We start from the raw sequence: 24,087 nt of genomic DNA on the forward strand, positions 1-24,087 counted from the left end.
AAGTTATGTGAGATATACAGGATGGTTATAATTAAACTTTCGCTATTTGAGAGGGTACCCATGAAAAACAAATGATAGTAGGACAATGACAACTTGCGGAAAAATTGGTAAGGACATACGGAAGAGAAATAACGAGTAAACCACTGAAAGATACACATTTAAATTTTCACGTGAGAGGTTAACATTTGTAAATTGCTTACCACGTTCATGTTCCAGGTTACAAACGTGGCCCAATATGACCACTATCTGCATCAACGACAACCTGGAAATTTGTACGGATACAGCGATCCATTGTTCGCAGCATTTTCCGAACAGTGAACCATGGAATATTCAGATGTCGTGACACAGCCCGTACGCTGTTAAAAAAAATCGCACATTGCCTCTGGCATTCTCAGCCATGGCAACAATAAATGCTTCAACAATTTGTGGCGCAGTTGGACGTCGGCCTCTCCCAAGAGAAATTCTCAAATCGCCAGTTAATTCTAACTTGGGGAATCATGTTGATCAACCCCAGTGTAAAAAGAGGACCTCTCCGTTTTCCTTCAATGCATCGATACTCGCGAAGAGGAGCAACACTCTTTATGCTGTTTTGATAAAACAGATTTACGAGTAATGCCCTGCTCACCTTGTCCAGATCCATGTTGACTGTCTACTGTAATGTAGTCTACATTATGCTTGTGTTTCAACACTACGTCTCCGTACTAGTACCGGCGCCTAACGGCAAGTCATGACACTAACACTTCTGACAAGCACTAACATTTCTAACAACGCAGACCTTGCAGTTCACAGTCTGAACGTCATTCCTATAAAGCTGGGAACCCATACGGTAAATAGTTTTCCGTCTAAACAGGCTCAAGTGCGAAAGTTTAATTATAACCATCCTTCACGTCTGTGCAGAGATATCAGCTGTCAAGCGCACCTCCCCTACATCGTGTTGGTCGTTTACAACATAGCATCCACCACTACCATTGTTCCTTCTCTCATCACAGCATCTGCGGTGGTATGGGGCCAAGTTATTTTGTGCGTACCTTGTGCAATTTACAGAGCAGCACAAAATACCGTAGGTTGTTTCTGTTATGCAGACAGAGACGAACATTCTTCTGCTTCTTCCAGCCATTGTTCAGATGTTTCATGATTTCATAATTATATATTTCTGAAAATTTGTGACCGGATGCTCTTCTTGTCATCATAGTCGTCTTTTAACCTACTGGAGGATACTCGTTTGATTGTGCATTATGTAGACTTTATACTGTGTGTTACCGTACTTCAAACTGGTTGTTTTCTGTAACTTTTTGGAACTAGTCTAATATTTACCAAAACGACCGAGCGATGCTGCCTAAGAGCCACATTAGCAGTGGTTGTTGTGCCAGACTCAGTATCATTAAACTATCTCGTGCGTTCTTTATAGGTTTCGCTTACCTCCCTGTTTTTCAAGCCAGCGAGCAACGAATTAAGTTGTAAGTCCCCACCTTCATAAAATTACTACATGATGTTGCATTTTTGAGTGTGTCACCTTGGTCTCACAAAACGTTTCCTCTGTCTGCAAGTGGTATCAAAATACTTCAATTTTTAAACTGATGTCTTGAATGAAATGCATTCAAAGCATTTGAAAACAATCTCCTGTTAAATGTCTCCTACCCTGTCTGAAAGAAGAGAATAAGGAAAAATACGAGAAAAACCAGCTCTGGATGGTTGGATCGAGAGGGTTAGCTGATCCTGTCGATGTTTGACGTCGGCTTCTCCCGTGATCCAACAATAACTTGTTGTGTGGCGTCATACATGTGCAAACAGGAAGAGATCAGCACAGTGACCATCTTTTTGTTGCATCTATAATTTTTTGGAATGTAGATTGTGGTGACAGACTTTTCTGTAGCGTAACCCGAGGTTTAGGTGAGGTTGAAACGTGACAGATTGGTTATGACGAGGCGAAGCGGTATCAGACGTTTCCCTTAATCGGCTCGTAAGATCCAGAAGGAACCATGATGCAGGAGAAGACTCATCTGATTTGTTTTTATTTCCAGCCGGCGCCTACAAATGAGTCGGCTTGGAAAACACTCTGGACGCCAGAAGACGCCTACATCAGGATGCCAGAAATCGTCACGGCCGAGTTGCACCGGCTGCGCGACTGGATCGTCGCCTTCGTCGATGTCGGCATCGAGGCGGCCATTAGAGAGCTGCCCGCCATGCTCAGCGAGTACCGGAAGGAGGTGAGTCCATAGCCGGCCATTATCTCTATTTTTACTGTACAAAGAAACCAACAAATTTCTGAACGAAAGATGTTTCAAAATGGTTCAAATGGCTCTGAGCACTATGCGACTTAACTTCTGAGGTCATCAGTCGCCTAGAACTTAGAACTAATTAAACCTAACTAACCTAAGGACATCACACACATCCATGCCCGAGGCAGGATTCGAACCTGCGACCGTAGCGGTCACGCGGTTCCAGACTGAAGCGCCTTTAACCGCACGGCCACACCGGCCGGCGAAAGATGTTTATTCAGTACGTTACGTATTCCTTGAGAATTCAATAACGTTACGGGTTCGTTTTTTTTGAAGATGTTAAGTCAGTGTTAGGGAATTCCGTACAATGCACTGCTGCTTGTTCGTCTCTACTTTCGTACCATATTCTGTACTTGTATTGCTTCTTCGATGAGAGCGACGGCAAGTTCATAACTTTAAAACAGTATGGGTTTCTGATGTGACATGCAGTCGTTTCAAACTCTGCAGGATGCATAGGTCCTCAAGAATGACTTCATCTTAACAAAACACTATCGTATTGATTTCGTGACTAGCAATTCTGGCGAGCAATCGGGAAATGCCATTATCTTTTTTCCTGAATGTTAGGTGGAAAGAAATTTTTCAGGGTGCCCAAACTATTAGGGTCCAAGCTGCAGGGTGTCCCAAAAAAATGTGTACATTGTTTTTCTGACTTAATGTTAATATTTGTTAAGATACGTAAGAATTTCAACATTCACAGACTAATAATGTGAACAAATGTAGAATACCACCCATTTATCAAAAGTGTTTAGTTGTTGGCCACGGTGGACCAGAAACAGCTGTTAACGCTGATCGATGAAATCCATTATGTTCCTAATCCCTGCAGTTGGTTTTCGACACATTCATTTCCAATGGCTGCTTTCAACTCATTAATTGTAACTGGTCTTATACTATAAACATTGTGCGTCATATTCTCCCATAGAAAAAAATCCATATGGGTCCAGTCTGGTGAGTGTGAAGCGTACTCAGTATTTTACAAAATGCATTACACTGTGCTGTCTTTGATAATTATATGTATTGTCCTACCTGTTTCGGTCTTAAACCATCTACAACGGTGATTCAACGCATCTCATTCATGCTTTACATCTGCGGTAAGTTTTCTACCGTTGAAGATAGTTTAAGACCGAAACAATTAGCAGAATAAATATCATTATCACAAATAGCACAGAGTAATGCTTTTTGTAAAATTCGTACATGCTGTTGACCTGCGCCTAAGCAAGATGTTCAGTACTCGGTGTTGTCTCTCTGTCCTTTCCATCTGTCGTTTGTCATGGTAGGCTCTTACGTCGCGATGATCATCCTCATTCGGAGCGTCGAGTAATCTAGGAATAACACTTCTCCGTTGAACATGTTTCAAAACGCAGTGGACGCTCGTTTTTGTAACTCCTGTCTCCCGAGTTGCTTGCCACACGGACTTTTCGACGACTTCTCTTTGTTTTGTGGTGCCGGTGGATGATCGTGATCCTCCGGAGTGGTTCTTGTGGGCATTCTGGGCAGTTCCTTCTTCCACATACTTAACTAGCAGACAAACAGCTGCGAGTCACGTCGGTGGATCTCGTTGAAGCCTCATTCTGAACTGTCTTTGCACTTCACTTACGTTCTTAGTCTTCCAGTAGCACTTCAGAATGAACTTTCTTTGTTGAAAATTCAGCCTGGCTTCAGTCATTTTTCAAGCCGTCAAACTTAAAAAGGGAAAAAAACTGTAGTTGTGAGCTGTAACACAGTGTATACATTTTTTGTGACACCCTGTATACAGACGATAGAGGGATGAAAACTTAAGATGGGCCATACAGACTGGCGTTCTTCAATTTTCTTCACACATACTGTTTGAAGCTCAATACTCGGACCTCAGTTTTAAAAAAATTGACTTTGGATATTACAAGGTTTTCGAGTACTGAAATGTTTCCTTATATTTTAACGTAATAGCTGACAGTAAAGTGCTTAACATGAAAGTTTTGTAATCGTGGAGTTGCTGTTTCGAATCTTACTGGAAGTTTTTTCTGTTTTAATTAAATATTTTCTTTTTTAAAAACTGGAGATGTTATCACAGAAATACTTCATCAGCAGTTTAAGAAATATAACATGATCTAATTTTTAATTACTAATAGCACGAAAATGCGAATATTCAGAATACTGTAAAATTTTTTACAAAAATATGAAACATACCTAGAAAATACTTTTTTTGTTTCTGAAAATTAAACAGTACACTGAGGTGACAAAGGTCATGCGATACCTCTTAATATAGTATACTACCTTCTTCTGCCCGGCGTAGGGCAGCAACTCGACGTGGCCAGGAATCAACAAGTCGTGGGAAGTCCCCTGAAGAAATATTGAACCATGATGCCTCTATAGCCGTCCACAGCTGCGAAAGTGTTGCCGGTGCAGGATTTTGTGCACGAACTGACCTCTGGATTATGTCCTATAAGTGTTCGATGGGATTCACGTCGGGCGATCTGGGTGGCCATGTCTTTCGCTTGAATTGTCCCAGAATTTTCTTCAAACCAGTCGCGAACAATTGTGGTCTGATGACATATCGCATTGTCATTCATAAAAATTCCATCGTTGTTTGGGAACATGAAGTCCATGAATGTCTGCAAATGGTATCCCAGTCAATTATGGGTTCAGCTGGATCAGAGTATTCAGTCCATTTCATGTAGACACAGCAGACACTCGTATGATGGAGCCACAGTGACTTGTTGACACCTTGGGTCCACGGCTTCGTAAGACCTGCGCCACACTCGAACCCTACCATCAGCTCTTACCAACTGAAATTGGGACTCACCTGACTAGGTCACGATTTTCCAGTAGTCTAGGGTCCAATCGATATGGTCACGAGCCCAAAAGAGGCGCTGCAGGCGACATCGTTAGTAAACACACTTGCGTCGGCCGTCTGCTGCCATAGCCCATTAACGCCAAATTTCGACGCGCTGTCCTAACGGATGCGTTCGTCGTAAGTTCCGTATTGATTTCTGTAGTTTTTTCACGCAGTGTTGCTTATCTGTTGGCACTGACAACTCTACGCAAACGCCGCTGCTGTCGGTCGTTAAGTGGAGGCCGTCGGTCACTGGGTCGTCCGTGGCGAGAGGTAAAGCCTGACATGTGGTATTCTAATCACGCTCTTGATCTGTGGGCGTCGGAAATTCTAATTCCCTAGCGATTTCCATAATGGAATGTTCCATGCGTCTAGCTCCAGCTACCATTCCACGTTCCAAGCCTGTTAATTTCCGTCGTGTGAGCATACTCCCGCCGGAAAACTTTTATGTGAATCACCTGAGCACAAATGACTGCTCCCCAACGTGTGCGTGGTAATACTGCCATCTGTATATGTGCGTATCGCTATGCCGCGACTTTTGTCACCTCACTGTATTATAACTGCATATTTTTTCATTTAACAATAATGCACGTTTGACGTTTGCATCAAATTTTAATTTACTTTCGTACGAACAACAATCGTTACTTTTTCCACTTATTAACACGGGCTTAACACAAAATATAAAAAGGAGTTGCTACTACTAATATTCTAACAGTGCCTTTAGCCGATCAGAGTAGTATGCAACTCAATTTTTTTTTCACACACTGTTTGAAGACATTTTAAGTTATTTAACAGCACCCGGAAAACTATAATGTTCAGCTGATTTTCTCGAGGACGAAACAAATAAATGGTCAGAAATGAGTATTTTAAGCCACATGACGTGTTAAATGATTAATGACTATGAGACTTGTGTTCGTAAAATATTTATGGTTGCTGGGTCGACAGTCAAAATTCAATCGTCGGTAAAATAATCTCAATGGAGCTAATCATCCATCATTTACCACAGTTCATGACTCTTATTCTTGAATATGGACTGCTGCTCGTTAGAGAAACCTGTAGACATGCGTTAAATGTTTCGCCTAGAAAGACATACCAAAAAACAAAGGAAAGTTCCATAAGAAGTATTATCGTAATTGAAAGAAATTTACCGTCATTGGTAGAAACGAACGTCCTTCAAGCTAAAGAGAGCTGACCAAGATGTCAACAAAGAACTGTGAGCACAGTACAATTGTAGATATGGTGTTGCAGGTAGGAGAAGATTCATCAACAAGCAGCTAAGCACTATCAACTGGCCCTTGAAATGCACATACTCAAGGTTGCAGTGGGGTGACGGGGAGGGGGGGGGGGGGGAGCAGGCGGGTGCAGAAATTAGACCCCTGAAACAAAGTATGCGAGCAATGGAGCCATTCTATCATAGTATTGTAGAGCTCACTCTGAGACCAGAGGTCGTCCTTTGAACACTCTATCATGGTATTGTAGAGCTCACTCTCAGACCAGAGGTCGTCCTTTGAACAGTTGCTGTAACCTATCTTGTTAAAAACAGACATTGTAAGAAACGTGGCAGCAGTATAATTACAAGGTTGAAGCGACAAACAGCAACAAGCATTCTTTAAGAAAGTTTACCGATTTCGGATTTCTTAGAAATCCGTTTCCAGAAGGCTGTAGCAGATTTCTAGTATCTCTTCCGAGGCTTCGTTTTGTAGTTTTTTTTTCAGTAGGGTGTGTTTCTGTTTGTTTCTGCGCATTTTGGCACGTGCACTATATGAGTGCTGCTAAATCCAGGAAAATGTTTTTGTTACTTATGTGAATTTGGGCCATGTTTTGCAATTGTTTAACGTGTGTGCTACTTTAAAACGTAAATAAAACACCGTTTCGATGGTCACGTTGGCAGTAGGACTGAGTTACCCCTTTCAGGCGGAGTTTTGTAAAAAGTGGGGAATTAGGTTTAGACGTGGATCATTTTTTCTGCCGTGAATGGAGAGAGACTTCATGTCCTGGTGTCGAGTGGGGCGCATGCTTGCTGACGCCGATTAGGTCGACCTTTATCCGATGGCGATACAGGCGGTGTTGCGCACGTTTGCCAAGTGTGTAGTATTTCACATAAGCGCTATCCTATTTTTGAGCAGCTCAAAATCTGCACGATTTGCTACGCAACTCATGTTGCCTGAGTAATTGTTATATTTTGTGGCCTTGGACTCGTTTACTTTGCATTTACGAGCTGCACAACTTAAGCAACCTTGTAGCGTTTCCCAAGTCTTCCACGTAAACAAAGGTACCCTCCCACATTGTTAGCGGGATATTCTTGATTAAATTGAGCTAGAGAGCTTGGTGTTTCAGTGTTTTAGGTGGCTTTGTGCTCATTGTTTTGGAAAACTTTCTGAGTCAATTTTATGACTTGACGTTCATTTTATTGAAATTTATTCTCTGTCACTTCAATGTGGTACGTGTCGAGATCCTATAGTAAATAACTAACTTATTAAACTCAGATTTGGTTTGAATCTCAGAACCAAACTTTCGTCCTGCAACTGTTCTTGGTTAGGCGACCCTTCAAAAAAAGTAGTCACATTATCTGCAGTTCTAATTTGTTTCTCCCATTGTGAAGCGGTCCCATTTCAATATGTGGTCAAAACTTCTGCTCATTCGGCTTGTACACGGATATTGTGATCAGTTGTTTGAATGATGCGTAACGACTATTGCACTCGCTTGTCTGGCATGCTTTTGATGACGTAAATAAAGCCTGATTGCATAACTTATGCACCAAACGGAAAGAAACGAGACGATCATTTCATGTTGACACTGATCCAGGATAGCGTTATCATATGATCGACTGTCGCGCGCATTTTTGGAAATGCCAAACGTCAGTAAACGGGTGCACGAAATAACTGTATCGTAATAACGAAACGAGGCTAACAGCCACGCTTCAAGGTAATATAAGGACTCATCCCAAAACGCTACATTTTTTTCAGTCCAATTGTGGTTTTCCCGTGTCCATAGTAGTGTCGGACGCTTAAGAAGTTGAACAACAAGTAGCATCGAAAAAAGGTAAATACACCCGTTGCAACATCTCAGCGTCAATTAAGCGCAGTGTTACTCAGCGTGGTCCAGAACCCGCCTGTCGCTGCATGCGGTCTTCTTCTGTCCAATGATTCTGCTCAATTGTGACTGTTGTAACAATATCCTCTATCCAACTCAAAATCTCCAGGTCTGAATGCAGTCACATGGTGACATTGCGGCCTGTGACGTTGACGAGACATATTGGCATTTGCTTTCACGTCCCCATTTATTTTACTATTCTTCACTGTTTCAGTCTAGAGAATCACTGACTTTCCCAATGACACAGCAGAGACTATTACTGACTGTATTTGCACGCCATCAGTCTGCACTCTGGTTTAGTTTCATTCGGGGCCTCCACGTTTAGATTCATTCATGACGTTCTTTCTGGGCTCTGAAATTTTCACAGATGACTGTGCAGTTCCTATATTTTTTTTTCTTGCAAGGAGATACAACTACAAAACTATTCCACATGGTACGTAAAATGTATGAGACAGGCAAAATACCCTCATACTTCAAGAAGAGTGTAATAATTCTAGTTCCAAAAAAGACAGGTGCTGACAGGTATGCATGTTACAGAACCACCTGTTTAATAAGTCGCGAGTGCAAAATATTAACACGAATTATTTATAGTAGGATGGAAATATGCAGAATCTGGTCTCGGGGTAGACCAGTTTATGTTTCTTTAGTTATACAGGCATACGCAAGGCAATACCAACTCTGCTGCTTGTCTTAAAAGATAGAAGTTGAGCTCGGGGAAGATCAGCTTGGGTTTCACTAGATACATAGGCACACACGAACTTCTATAGCTTTTGTAGATTCAGAGAAAGCTGTTGACAATGCTGACTGGAAAACGCTCCTAGAAATTATGGATGTTCTAGGAATAAAATATTTGTACACAACCATATTGCACTTATAACAATGGAAAGGCATGATAAGGATGCAACAGTTGAGAAAGGAGTGATACAGGATCGTAGCATATCCAAGAAGTTATTCATTGTGTACTTAGAAAAGGTAGTAAACGAAACTAAGAAGAAACGTCGAAATGGAACTAAATTTCTGGGAGAAGGAGTTAAAAGTTTTAAACTGAATGGCAACGGAAGTAGAACAAGGTGATGGAATGTAGTTATATCAAATCAGGCGAAGCTGAGGGAATTTGATTATTAAATGAGGCTATAAGAGTCGATGAGTTTTGGTATTTCAAACAGCGAAATAATTGATTATGGCAGAATTAGAGGTGACATAAAATGCAGACAGGTAAAAGTAACAAAAGAATATCTGAGGAAGAGAAATATGCTAACATCGAATATTAACTGACGCGTTTGGAAGGGTTTTCTAGTGGTATTTGTCTGGCCAGTAGCCTTGTATGTAAGTGAAACGTGGACGATAAGCAGTTCAGACAAGAAGACAATGGAAACTAGCTTTTACGATGTGGTGCGACAGAATAATAGACTACTGAATATTAGATGGGTAGATCTCATCACTAATGAGGAGTACTGAACTCATTTGCAGAAAAAATAAATTTAAGGCACAATGTGAATAAAAGAAGGGACTGGGTTCAAAATGGCTCTGAGCTTTATGGGACTTAACTTCTGAGGTCATCAGTCCCCTAGAGCGTAGAACTACTTAAACCTAACTAACCTAAGGACATCACACACATCCATGTCCGAGGCAGACTGTAGTGCCTAGAACCGCTCGGCCACTCCGGCCATTCAGGTCGGTGGTTAAGGAAAGTGTGTGTGTGTGTGTGTGTGTGTGTGTGTGTGTGTGTGTGTGTGTGTGTGCGGGGGGAGGTGGGGGAGTTGAGGATGGGGTAAGATTATAGAGGGAGACTAAAGCATGGATTCAGCAAGCAGATTCAAATGGATGGAGGCTGTAATTGTTCTGCAGAGGTGAAGAGGGTTTCACAGGATAGATTAACGTAGACAGCTCCATCAGACTAGTTTTCGGACTGAAGTGCAGAACACAACACTATGCATATAGACACGTCGACCATGCAGTCAGCAGACCAGATCAGTTGCGTTTCCCTGCTAAGAGTAAATCAACGACAAAAAAGAACGGCTCACGCTCTGTGGCCGTTGGCCATACTACTCGGATGTTCATCATATCATCTACATAACCGTTCTCCGAGTATGAGAGCTGCCAGCCCACGTCCCGAACGAATTCCTATAAAAGACTTTGCACTACCACCTTAACCATCCCAGTAGTCAAAGCACCACACCGCAAACATGTAATCACCAAACCTATGGGTACGAGTATCACCGCCCAAACATCCACCCCGTCACGCTGATTTTTTTTCTAACGTAGCCTGAACGCTCTGGCCCCCTCCCAATAAATAGTAAAAACGTGCAGAAATTTCGAATCTAAATAGATCCATTAGAGGGCAAGGCGCCACAGGAAATAGTGGCACTAAATGTGCTATTCAAAGATACAATGCAGACAGCTGCTTTATACAGACAGACGTTCAAAAGGCACATTAGCACACACTAGGCCTTACGGAGACTACAAAGATATCAGGGGATATCGATGTACACAACGTGCACAAGAGTGTTGCGGGCTGCCTAACACATAGGCAACCCCTAATTCGATCTCAACAGATACAGAATGTGTTTTCTTCGATTAGTATGAACACTACCTTTCTTTGTTGTCTTCCGCAAGTCGTTTCATAGCACGTCACGTAAATTTCTTTTAAGTCGAGGATTACACAGTTATCAGTAATTTTAACTGTGAAGCTTGTTGTGTGGTAACATAGTAAGGTGACGACGTGCTCGGGGGCGCCGTGTCACGGACTGCGCGGCCCCTCTCGCCGGAGGTCGAGTCCTCCGTCGGGCATGGATGTGTGTGTTGTTCTTAGCGTAAATTGGTTTAAGTAGTGTGTAAGTCTAGGGGCCGATGACCTCAGCAGTTTGATTCACACACATCTGAACGTGCTCGGACATCTCAGTTATCACCTCGTATTTTTACTGACATGCATTTATTTTAAATTTTTGACATGTAAAATAATACCTGAATTTGCCTCGTCGGCTTCATTCTTTGGCTGTAAATGTACACGGAAAAATGCAGTGGTTCAGAAACATTGTGATACGTAATCTCACCCGCTATTGTGAACCTACGTAGGAATGAGAGTCAAGATTCAGATGCTCACTCAGATGATTTAACTACTTTCGCATACCAAATCTATGATTACATGATTGAGGACGCTATAAACAGAAAGCTAACACATATGCAATGTAGTTCTTTGCCATTACAAACTAATATACTCTGTGCAATATAGAAGTATTAGTTATACAAATAGGCGCTGAATTTATGAAAATGTATGTGAATGTGACTATTTTTATTCAATTTACGAATCAGATAGGGTTTCAGAATTGTATTCCAGAACACTGCAGTTATATACTGACGAGAAAAAATCGCAAATTCAAAAAATAATTAATGTAGAATAATGAAATTTAGGGAATAAATTTGTCTAGATGACATATTTCAGTGATTATCATTGTAAGAGCACTGATTACTGTAAGCACGGGATAAGACTTTGCAAATGTGAAATGCTCGCGCATTAGTAACCAGTGTAAACACTACAATGTTGATTGCCAGCATGCAAACATAGAAGCATTGCGTTGTACTGGTGCCGGATACCAGTTTGTGTGATGGAGATCCATGCCTGTTGCACTTTGTTGGTCGGTACAGGAACGGATAAAGCTGTTTGTGGATGACGCTGGCGTTGTCGTCCGATGAAACAATTAAAATCGCTCAAAGGAGGAAAGACTGCTGGACCTGATGCGATACCAGTTCGATTTTACACAGAGTACGCGAAGGAACTATTCCCCCCCCCCCCCCTTCTTGCAGTGGTGTACCGTAGGTCTCTAGAAGAGCGTAGCGTTCCAAAAGATTGGAAAAGGGCACAGGTCATCCCCGTTTTCTAGAAGGGACGTCGAACAAATGTGCACAACTATAGAGCTATATCTCTAACGTCGATCATTTGTAGAATTAAGGAACACGTATTATGTTCGAGTATAATGACTTTTCTGGAGACTAGAAACCTACTCTTTAGGAATCAGCATGGGTTGCGAGAACGATCGTGTGAAACCCAGCTCGCGCTATTCGTCCACGAGACTCAGACGGCCATAGACACTGATTCCCAGGTAGATGCCGTGTTTCTTGACTTCCTCAAGGCGTTTGATACAGTTCTCTACAGTCGTTTAATGAACAAAGTAAGAGCATATGGACTATCTGACCAATTGTGTGATTGGATTAAAGAGTTCCTAGATAACAGAACGCAGCATGTCATTCTCAATGGAGAGAAGTCTTCCGAAGTAAGAGTGATTTCAGGTGTGCCGCAGGGGAGTGTCGTAGGACCGTTGCTATTCACAATATATATAAATGACCTTGTGGATAACATGGGAAGTTCACTGAGGCTTTTTGCGGATGATGCTGTAGTATGTCGAGAGGTTGTAACAATGGAAAATTGTACTGAAATGCAGGAGGATCTGCAACGAATTGACGCATGGTGCAGGGAATGGCAATTGAATCTCAAGGTAGACAACTGTAATGTGCTGCGAATGCATAGAAAGAAAGATCCTTTATCATTTAGCTACAATATAGCAGGTCAGCAACTGGAAGCAGTTAATTCCATAAATTATCTGGGAGTAGGCATTAGGAGTGATTTAAAATAGAATGACCATATAAAATTAATTGACGGTAAAGCAGATGCCAGGCTGAGATTCATTGGAAGAATCCTAAGGAAATGCAGTCCGAAAACAAAGGAAGTAGGTTACATTACACTTGTTCGCCCACTGCTTGAATACTGCTCACCGGTGTGGGATCCGTACCAGATAGGGTTGATAGAAGAGATAGAGAGGATCCAACGGAGAACAGCGTGCTTCGTTACAGGATCGTTTACTAATCGCAAAAGCGTTACGGAGATGATAGATAAACTCCAGTGGAAGACTCTGCAAGAGAGACGCTCAGTAGCTCGGTACGAGCTTTTGTTGAAGTTTCGAGAACATACCTTCACAGAGGAGTCAAGCAGTATATTGCTCCCTCCTACGTATATCTCGCGAAGAGACCATGAGGATAACATCAGAGATTAGAGCCCACTCAGAGGAATACCGACTATCTTTCTTTCCACGAACAACACGAGACTGGAATGGAAGGGTGAACCGATAAAGTTACTCAAGGTACCCTCTGCTACACACCGTCAGGTGGCTTGCGGAGTATGGATGTTGATGTAGATGTAGATGATGCCCCATATATGCTCGATTGGAGGCAGATCCGGTGATCGAGCAGGTCAACGCAACAAGTCGACACCTTGCAGACTATGTTGCCTTGTAAAATCGGTATGTGGGTGAGCGTACTCCTGTTGGAAAACACCCCCTAGAGTGCTGTTCATGAATGACAGCACAGCAGTTCGAATCACGAGGTTGAAGTAAAAATTTGCATTCAGGGTGTATGGGATAACCAGGAGCATGCTTCTCCTGTCGTACGAAATCGCATTCCATACAATAACTCCAGGTGTAGGTCCAGCATGTCTAACACGCAAACAGGTTGGTTGCAGGCCCTCAGCTGGCCTCCTCCTAATCAACACGTGACCATCGCTGACAACGAGGCAGAACTAAGCACAGGCAGAAAAAACACAACAAACCTCCACCCTGCCCTCCAGTGAGCTCTCGCTTGACTCCACTGAAGAAGCAAATGGCAGTGATTTGGGGTCAGTGGAATGCAGGCTACAGAGCATCTGGCTCGGAGCTGTCCTTGAACTAACCGATTTGTAATACTTCGTTGTGTGACTTTGGTGCCAAGTGTTGCTCGAATTGCTGTTGTAGATGCAGTACGATGCGCCAAGCCGTACGCCGAACACGATGGTCTTTCCTCTCCGGTAGTGCCATGTGGCCATCCGGAGCGTCTTCTTGAGACTGTATATTCTCGTGACCACCTCTGCCAGCAATCACGTGCAGTGGCTACATTCCTGTAGTCGAATTAAGTCGGGTGATGCTGAGGGAATTAGATTAGGAAATGAGACACTTAAACTAGTAAAGGAGTCTTGCTTTTTGGGGAGCAAAATAACTGATGATGGTCGAAGTAGAGAGGATATAAAATGTAGACTGGCAATGGCAAGGAAAGCGTTTCTGAAGAAGAAAAATTTGTTAACATCGAGTATAGATTTAAGTTCAGGAAGTCGTTTCTGAAAGTATTTGTAGCCATGTATGGAAGTGAAACGTGGACGATAAATAGTTTGGACAAGAAGAGAATAGAAGCTTTCGAAATGTGGCGCTACAGAAGAATGCTGAAGATTAGATGGGTAGATCACATAACTAATGAGGAGGTATTGAACAGAACTGGGGAGAAGTGGAGTTTGTGGCACAACTTGACAAGAAGAAGGGACCCGTTGGTAGGACATGTTCTGAGGCATCAGGGGATCGCCAATTTAGCATTGAAGGGCAGCGTGGAGGGTAAAAATCGCGGAGGGAGACCAAGATATGAATACACTAACCAGATTCAGAAGGATGTACGTCGCAGTAGGTACTGGGAGATGAAGAAGCTTGCACAGGATAGAGTAGCATGGAGAGCTGCATCAAACCAGTCTCATGACTGAAGACCACAACAACAACATTTCTGCAGTATGACAGCAAGAATATGTAGCTTGTCGTAGCCCTATTACACGACCTCGTTCCAACTCACTGAGTGTTCGTAACGGCGTCTTTGTCGCCTTAAGGGCATTCTTGACTAAAATCAACTCGCCACATCCAATCTCAAAGGTTACTAAGGCTTACGACCGTTACAGAGCGTATTTAACGCGAACCTGATGTCCGTTCTCATAGAGGCGCTACTAAGCCACTCTTATGCGACTGGCACGAAATTTGAATACACATCAGTTTTAAGATGTAGAAAAACGCCTACCAACTGTCATATGTCGCACAACTCCTTCTTGGTGTTGCGATCTTTTTCCCTTTAGTGTACATTTTGCATATCCTGGAAGTATTATGGCTTGATTATCACTACTTATGGGAATAGTCAATGCCATTTAAACACACACACACACACACACACACACACACACACCTTTCAGCAAAGTCAGCCTTCTTTGAGATGTTTGGCGCTCCCAAATTTAACTTTGTAACTCATATTGGATAACTATTTCGCTACTTATTTGAAGAAGTCTGCTGTCTATGGGTTAGCGCATAAGGGTGAAACCCCCCTGTACAGGGAAGTCACAATCCTAAAAACTTGTAGCTAAATACAGAAACACCTGCAAAAGACCTGCAGAGAGTAGTGAAGTGGTAGTAAACGCTGGGAAAGACCCATTGTTGTTCGATTACAGGAACGGCCATCACTCACTGCGAACAGTCACAACACAGTCCTGTGCGTTTCAACGACTACTTGTACGAAAGGCAGATGGAAGAATGAGATCACTGAAAAAAATCCCAAAACAATGTAAATCACTCACCAAGGCGCAACCTTACGGAAGTCTCGTTTGACAGACTCTTTTGTATTGCTCATCGTTCCACACTCAACTGCATACAACCACGACACACTCTAGTGCAAAAATTGTTTCCGTTTAGACAGCTAGAGCGACAAAAGCGCTCCAAGCGGTCAGAAAGCAGACAGTCACGTGTATCGTAAGGATAATGTTTGTTTTAATTATCTTCTACTTAATTAAAGAAATATTGTTATATTTTTGCGTTCCATGCTTTAGTAACTTAGCAACAGATGTGAACTGTCGTGAAATACATGTAAAAACAGGTTCAAGGTGCCATTATCAAGTGTTTTAAGTGTTATAAGTTACCTAAGATGGCATACTGTCATATTAAAATACACTATTAGGAGCAGGAAAGCGGGAGATGACACACAGAAAGCACACATCGCCATTTACAGTACGGTTCCTTGCAGAGTATAATAATCCTGTATGAGCTCCTGGTGGAGCACTGTGCCCCAACTTGCTTCATAACCTGGACAGAATAGATACAGAAAAAGTCGCGCGTTCCGACTGCAGTTCCGCGAAATCTTGTGTAGATTGCACTGATGCAGTGATGCTGCGGTTGCATTCCAGTCACAAGTCGATGTAATAGGTGCCATGACAGTTGGCGGTAAACAGTGAATTGGACAACAACATATTTTTCAAGGTGCCATGACAGTTGGCGGTAAACAGTGAATTGGACAACAACATATCTTTCAGATATTGCTTCTGTGTCCTGTTTAAAATATAATAGCGATCCTGCCTAGTTTCCACAATAAAATAAGATGGTTAGCACTCTAGGAAGTATGTTTATAATATTTTTAACCGGTGTAATAGCAAATATCGACTTAAAACTAAAATATTACCTATATTATCCGAAATCGTTGGTTACAAAATTTCCTTAATGTGGCTCCACTTTTGTAAATGGCTCTCCTACCATCTTAATAACATAGTCAACGAGTTCAAATGTATTTGCGATAGCATTTTGCGCATTCTTTGTGGACGGTCATTTTTCTACCATGCGGCAGTGCCACACGGTAGACAATTATTGTGCTGAAGAGCAAAGTACTGTACATCATACTCCGGAAGCCATCTAAAGGTGTGTAGCGGAGGGTACTCCGGTACAACTAACTAATCCCATTTCCCCTGTTCCAATCGCAAATGGCGCGTGGGAAAAGTGAGTCGGTAAGCCTCCGTATTAGCTCTAATTTCTCTAAGTTTTTTATGGCGGTCATTTCGCATGAAATCTAAAAAGAATTCCGCCGAAATTGTAGCGGCTTATTTTCTCCTGGCTTATTAACCATTTGTAACTTTTAGAGAAGCGTCACGAGTGGGGAATTTTGAGTAAAACCTACTCATTTCTCTGGTTGTCAACTTAAAATTTGCTTCTTTTGCCAAAACACAGCGGAGTTTAGAGTCTCACCTTACTAACGTGTTGCGCAGATGCAGTTGCAAAAGAATTATGAAAAAGTGGTTCATTACGTTTATTAAGCGAGGAACTGAGGGAAAGTAAGGTCAGCATCTTATGAAAAAGCACGCCCTCGGTACAAAATAAACGTATAATTACTTCACATATGTTGTTCCAAAACCCAGAGCATTTCTTGTTTCACCAGCCATGGATGGTCCTTAAAAATTACATTCTTTCAGCGTAAAAGTCTGTACTTAGTGAAATAATATGGTAGTTAATAAAGTTTTGCATAATAATTATACGGAAAAATACTCTCCTCTTTGTGTGCTATGATTTGCCAAAATCTCATTTTGATAACTCAAACGGTTTATGAATTATGAGGAATGTTGTGGATATTTCACTCTAGCTATATCGCTAGCGCAACGTGATAGCAAATGAGTGTGTTACTTCAGATGAATTTCCTCTGATTGATGACAGATAGAGGCCTCCAACCAAGTCTAAAGAAAAATTCAATATATTAGCTAAATTTCATACACTGCAACATATTACATAATATGCACCAAACGCAAAATCATAACGACCCCTAGTTTTCATTGAAAACGTTTTCGAATTTCGCGCATTGCCTTACTTACAATCAAATCGCCGACCGGTGGAGAGGTTTCACACACAGTCGGCCTCCCCTTCCGAGCAAACAAATGAACTCGCCCAGCATTTAGGACGAACATTGGTCACCCCGCATCGGCCATTGTATCCTATGTGGGCTATACCTGCGGGATTTCGGAAGACAATTACACAAAAACTACAAGACATACGCTTACCAGCCACAAATCAGTGGGTAGAGCATATCTCCAAGTTTGTAACTCACATTGCAGGTGCTCAATACGGGAACTTTTGTGAAGGGGCAAACGTCGATACGTACGTTCAATTAATTGACATAAATTATCGGGGAAGGCGCGACTGCAACCCGCTTTGCAAATCGGTTTATTGGGTTGCCTATATCTGCAGGCGCGCACTAATGCGATGCAATGATAAGGAGCGGAGCGGAACAGAGGGTTAACATTGAAACCTGGAGACACCACAGCCTACAGGTGAACACTGTGATTAAGAGAATTCTGCAAACCATTATCAGCATCCCCATTACTAGTGAGACATTGATACGTAGCAATAACGTGCAGCAAATTTCCATTAGTTCTTCTATAGCTTATCAGGGGATACATGCATCCAAATGGTAGTCAAAGGCTTAAATATAAATTACCACATACTTAACACACTTTTAACAGTGTGATCATGAATCAAAATGTTCGTATTATAGAATGTAAATCATACAAAACGTGTCCGAAATGCAGCGAGAAAATGGACTGTAGCTTACATCACCAAAAACTACTCCTGACTCCCTCACAATTCTTGAGACAGACCACCGATGGAGTTTTTGAATCATCTCATTGACGCGACACGTAGTTGTCAAAACGAATGATAGTTGCTAAATAAGAAATTTTTCTTGTCGCTATTGCTGTCATTAATCTTTGACTTGTTCTGTATCCTTCCCGACATCAAAAGGCACATTAGGTTGATTAACTCACGATAACTGCATTGTTGCGCCGTGCTGTGTGGTAAAGACTGTGGTAGCGCAGGAATACAGTAATAGTTTAAAAGCAAATTTATATGAAAGGTAATTAACGATTACTCCAAGGAAATAAATATGCCTGCTTAGTTAGGAAACAAAATAAATTTTAGTGTAGGAAGTACAAATAATAGTAATTTTCAGCTACATGGTAATCCGTATGCAACCAAAAACTGACAAAAAATGGTCACAAATATAGACAATGTTTACTTAGGTTACTTCAAATCCGTCTCTGCAAAGACGAATTTGAAATATCTCCATCATCCAGGAATTATGAACACAATGGTCACACAAATGAATAATTTACTAATATTTTTTGTGTCCTATTAGAAAATAGATAGTTCTGTGAGAAGGCTTTAGCAAGTCACCCAGACTGAAGCACTGTTGTAGAAAGAATAGAACGGAATAGAATAAATTTCGGTCGTACGTACCCTGGCTTCTTTCTTGTCTGAAAATTACTTTATTTCAAATCCGTCTCTGCAAAGACAAATTCGAAATACCTCAATAGTCATCCAGTAATTATGGACACAGTGGCCAAACAAGCGAAAAATTTACTTACAATTTTTAATGTCCGCATTAGAAAATAGATAGGTCTAAGAGAATGCTTTATCAAGTCGTTTTAGAAGAGTAGGACTGAATTGAATAAATTTTAGTTGCACATGCCCTAGCTTCGTTCTTGTCTGAAAATTACTTCAGGAGGCGAGGAATGTCTTAGGCTTCTTATTAATGTCTTAGGCTTTCTATTAATTTACGTATCAGTTAACGACGAGGAGGGAATCAGTGGTCATAAGTCATCAATGCATCAGGGCCGCTACTATTTAGAAGGCATCAAAGACTACGGATATTACAAGGAATGCTAAAAAAATGTAGGAAAATGTGTTTGCTTCTTAAGAGTGGCAGGAGAAAAATGGCAGTAGTCGACATCGAATACTCAGCTCTGAAGATCAGGATGTGGAACACAAATGGGTAAAAGTAGAAAGCGTTGTACGATATGCCTTAGAGTGTACCGATAAGGTTAATGAGGGCTGGAAAAGAACCACCCTGGTTTGTTGATCGTGTTAGAAAGAAGCTGCGAAAGCATAGAGACCTTTAGATCCGATTTAAGCGAAGTCAAAGCCTGGTACAGAAACAGAATGAAGCTAAAATGAGCGTGCGGAGAGCGATGCGGGAAGCATTCAATGAATTTTATAGTAAATTTTGTCAAACGATCTTAGTACAAATCCTAGGATGTTTTGGGCTTGTGTTAAGTCAGTAAGCAGATGGGACTCGTCTATTCAATCGCTCAGTGACTATACTGACAGCGAAGCAGAAGATGACAGAAAGAAGGACGAAATATTGAATAGGGTCTTCCGAAATTGTTTCACCGGGGAAGACCGTAATATGGTTCCTCCTTTCAACCGTTGGACAAATGCCGAAAAGGGAGATATCGAGATAAGCGATCGCAGAATAGAAAATCAACTAAAACTGGTCGGCAACTGAGGGCAGCTTGACCAGACGAGATACCTGTGAGGTTCTGCAGAGAGTATGCGAAAGAACTTGATCCCCTTCTAGCAGTAGCTTATCGTAAGTATTGGGGCAACGATAGCTTCCCAGTGATTTGTAAAAGAAAAAAAGGCCAGGTCATTGTTGTTTTGAAGAAACTCGTCGGAGACACGCTCATAATTATAGATGTACAAGCTGGCAAACCTAGCCATTGCCCGGTTATTCATTTTGCCAATTTTCTATTAGAAATGAAACCAAAAAAAATGAACTGTTTTTCTTGTGTAATATCGAAAAAATTTCATTTCCATAAATTTGTGAAAACATCTTCGAAATTATGAAAGAAATATGCCTATTGTACAAATGGGTAAGGACAACTGTTTCGCGCGTCTAAACGCGATTGTATAAACGTCTCTATGGCAACTCGTCATGGTAGATCTATAAACGGTTATTGTTTTCCCCTGCAGTCGTTGACGCTTCGCAATTGAAAGCTGTCAAAAGCGCTGCCAGGTGTCAGAGATTTTCTTAAGTTGTTTCGAATGCAGGAGTGTCTTACTAGAAAAGAAAGAATGTATTAAAATTTCATGGTTGATGGGGCATTTTTTCACGCATCTTCGTGTGTATGACGTCATATCTCCCGAACTATACGTCTTCAAATGATAAGCACTAACAGAAAAAAATCGCAATACCAAGAAGGAGTTGTGCGACATAAACGGTAGTTGGTAGGTGTGTTTCTACATCAGAAAGATGACGCCTTTCAAATTTCACACCTGTCGCATAAGAGTGACGCTAGTTGCGTCACAATGAGGATGAAAATCAGGTGTACTTTAAATAAACGCTGTAACGCTCATGAGCGTTACCTTTGAAACTGGAGATGGTGAGTTGATGGTGGTAAATAATGCCCTTAAGGGGACAAAGACACCATTATTAACACCTCATTGAGTTTTAACGAGGTCGTGTAATAGGGCTACGAGAAACTGGATATTCATTCTGCTATACTGCTGAAAGACTTGGCAGGAATGTAGTCACTATACATGATTGCTGGCAGCGGTGGTCACGAAAATGTACTGTCGCAAGAAAACCGGGCTCCGGAAGGCTACGTGGTACTATCGAGAGGAAACACCATCGTGTACGGCGTGTGGCTGTGGCGCATCGTACTGTACCTGCAGCAGCAATCTGAGCAGTGGTTGGTACTACAATGGCACAGCGAACTGTTACAAATCGGTTATTTCAAGGACAGCTCCGAGCCAGACGCCCAGTGACGTGGATTCCACTGACCCCAAATCACCGCCATTTGCGACTTCTGAGGTGTCAAGTGAGAGCTCATTGGGGGGGAGCTGGAGGTCTGTTGTGTTATGTGTTGAAAGATGGATCTGCCTCGATACGTCACGATCGTATATTGGTTAGAAGAAGCCTACTTGAGGACCTGCACTCAACCTGTCTGCGCACTAGACATATTGGACCTACACTTGGAGTTCATGGTTATTTCACGCACCTTGACTGCAAAATTGTACGTCAGTCTGATAATTCGACCTGTTTGCTGCCATTCATGAACAGCATTCCAGAGGATTCAGAATGAGATTTTCACTCTGCAGCGGAGTGTGCGCTGATATGAAACTTCCTGGCAGATCAAAACTGTGTGCCCGACCGAGACTCGAACTCGGGACCTTTGCCTTTCGCGGGCAAGTGCTCTACCAACTGAGCTACCGAAGCACGACTCACGCCCGGTCTCACAGCTTTACTTCTGCCAGTACCTCGTCTCCTACCTTCCAAACTTTACAGAAGCTCTCCTGCGAACCGAGTTCGAGTCTCGGTCGGGCACACAGTTTTGATCTGCCAGGAAGTTTCATTCCAGAGGATGTTTTCCAACAGATTAACGGTCGTCCTTATAGCGCTGTTGTAACCTAACATGGTCTACAGAGTGTTGACATGTTATCTTGGCCTGATGGATCATCAGATATGTCTCCAGTCGAGCACATTATGGACATCATCGGACGGCAACTCCAGCGTCGTCCACAAACGGCGTTAACCGTCCTTGCATCGACCGACCAAGAGCAACGGGTATAGAACTCCGTCCAATAAACTGACATCCCGCAGTTGTACAGCCGATGCATGCACATTTGCATGACTGCATTCAACATTTTAGCAGTTACACCAATTATAAAGGTAAAAGCCTTTCACATTTGCAATGTCTTACCTCTCGCTTACATTAACCTATGATTTTACAACTACCTAGACAAATGCATTCCCGAAATTTTATTACATTAATTATTTTTTTGCTGTTAAGTGTATTTATGTAGGTACATTCAGCAGCGTAAGTTACCCGCCAGGGTAGCCGAGAGCGGTAACGCGCTGCTTCCTGGACTCGAGTAGGCGCGCCGGCCCCGGATCGAATGCGCCCAGCGGATTAACGACGAGGGCCGGTGTGCTGGCCAGCTTGGATGTGGTTTTTAGGCGGTTTTCCACATCCCGCTAGGTGAATACCGGGCTGGTCCCCACGTTCCGCCTCAGTTACACGCGTCGCAGACATTTAAACACGTTCACAGTATTTCACGATTTACACTAGATGCAGGCAGCTTGGGGCCCGCATCTCGTGGTCGTGCGGTAGCGTTCTCGCTTCCCACGCCCGGGTTCCCGGGTTCGATTCCCGGCGGGGTCAGGGATTTTCTCTGCCTCGTGATGGCTGGGTGTTGTGTGCTGTCCTTAGGTTAGTTAGGTTTAAGTAGTTCTAAGTTCTAGGGGACTTATGACCACAGCAGTTGAGTCCCATAGTGCTCAAAGCCATTTGAGCAGACAGCTGGGGTAAACTGATTCCATCCCTGGGGGTATGGGGTGGCAGCAGGAAGGGCATTCGGCCTCCCCTAAAAGTAACCTTGCCAAATCCGTTGTAACCAAGCCGACCTTGCGATCGCTGCGGGACTATGGCGTAGCGAAAGAAAGAAAGAAAGAAAGAAAGAAAGAAAGAAAGAAAGAAGAATTCAGCAGCGTAAGTTGCCATTATCTGCGACATTTTTTGTGAACAAAGTAAGTAGAAAAGAAGTAATAAATTGAAACGTCGTGCATGATCCGGTGATGCGGCAGTTTTCCACGTATCTCATTGTATATGGCACCACATCTCCCGATGTGTGTGTCATACAATGATATTTTGTAGCGGCATATGTTGATACTGTTTGCAAAATGTGCTGCGAACAGAGTTAGTCGCAAGGAAGTAATAAATTTAAATGTCTTGCGCGCTAGGGCTGTTTTTCACGCATCTCAGTGTTTATGACGTCATATCTCATGGACCAAGGCCTACGAGGAAGACAGGCCGCGGCGCGTACGTCACGAAGGTAGACCGAGCTCGCTCACTTGCTGCTCAACTCAGCAGAAAAACTGCGTTTCTACACCTGTTATGATAGAAAGAGTATAGGCCTACTAATACTTTGTTACGTCTATTCTGGGGTACAATAAAATTAAAATCATGTCGAAATAATTATCAGTTGCATAAGGCACCACACCTTGCATGAAATGAGGACTGTTACGCAGAACAGACTAAAAGCTATAAACAAGCTGTTATACCATTTACGTCGAGAATTGATTTTAAATTTTGTTGTACGACTAGTAATCAGTAAGACTTCATAACACCAGCTTCCAGCAGAAGATGCAATTCTTGTTAGTACGTACACATCCAGTTGCGAGTTAACAGATTGAGAAACGCATTTTGTCTACTGAGTTAAGCGAGCGAGCGAGATCAGGCCTACCTCCGTGATACACGCGCAGCGGCCTGTCTTTCTCGGTGGCCTCGTTCTGAACTGTGCTAGGCAGGTTTTTCTTACCACCACAACGATTTTTGCCTGACAGTAAGGGATGTGTGTACCAAGCAAATCGGTTTAGGAGGAGAAGTGGAACATATACACATAAACATACATACATACATTTTTAGAATATGAATTGATATCTCCAGTATCAGTCTGTTGTAGAATTATGGGATGTGTTTTATGCCCTCGC

The 24,087-nt window shown here is 42.4% G+C and overlaps 1 protein-coding gene across 1 annotated transcript in view; it reads left to right on the forward strand.

The window, feature by feature from the left end:
- Positions 1–24,087, forward strand: part of LOC126198982 (uncharacterized) — a 47,518-nt gene that overhangs the window by 19,602 nt on the left and 3,829 nt on the right. Inside the window, exon 3 of the mRNA XM_049935648.1 lies at positions 2,022–2,207. Coding sequence (XP_049791605.1) covers positions 2,022–2,207 — 186 coding nt within the window. The remainder of the gene's footprint in view (positions 1–2,021; positions 2,208–24,087) is intronic.

This window comes from Schistocerca nitens, chromosome 8 (genome assembly GCF_023898315.1).
Source record: "Schistocerca nitens isolate TAMUIC-IGC-003100 chromosome 8, iqSchNite1.1, whole genome shotgun sequence".
In the NCBI taxonomy this organism is placed as follows: domain Eukaryota; kingdom Metazoa; phylum Arthropoda; class Insecta; order Orthoptera; family Acrididae; genus Schistocerca; species Schistocerca nitens.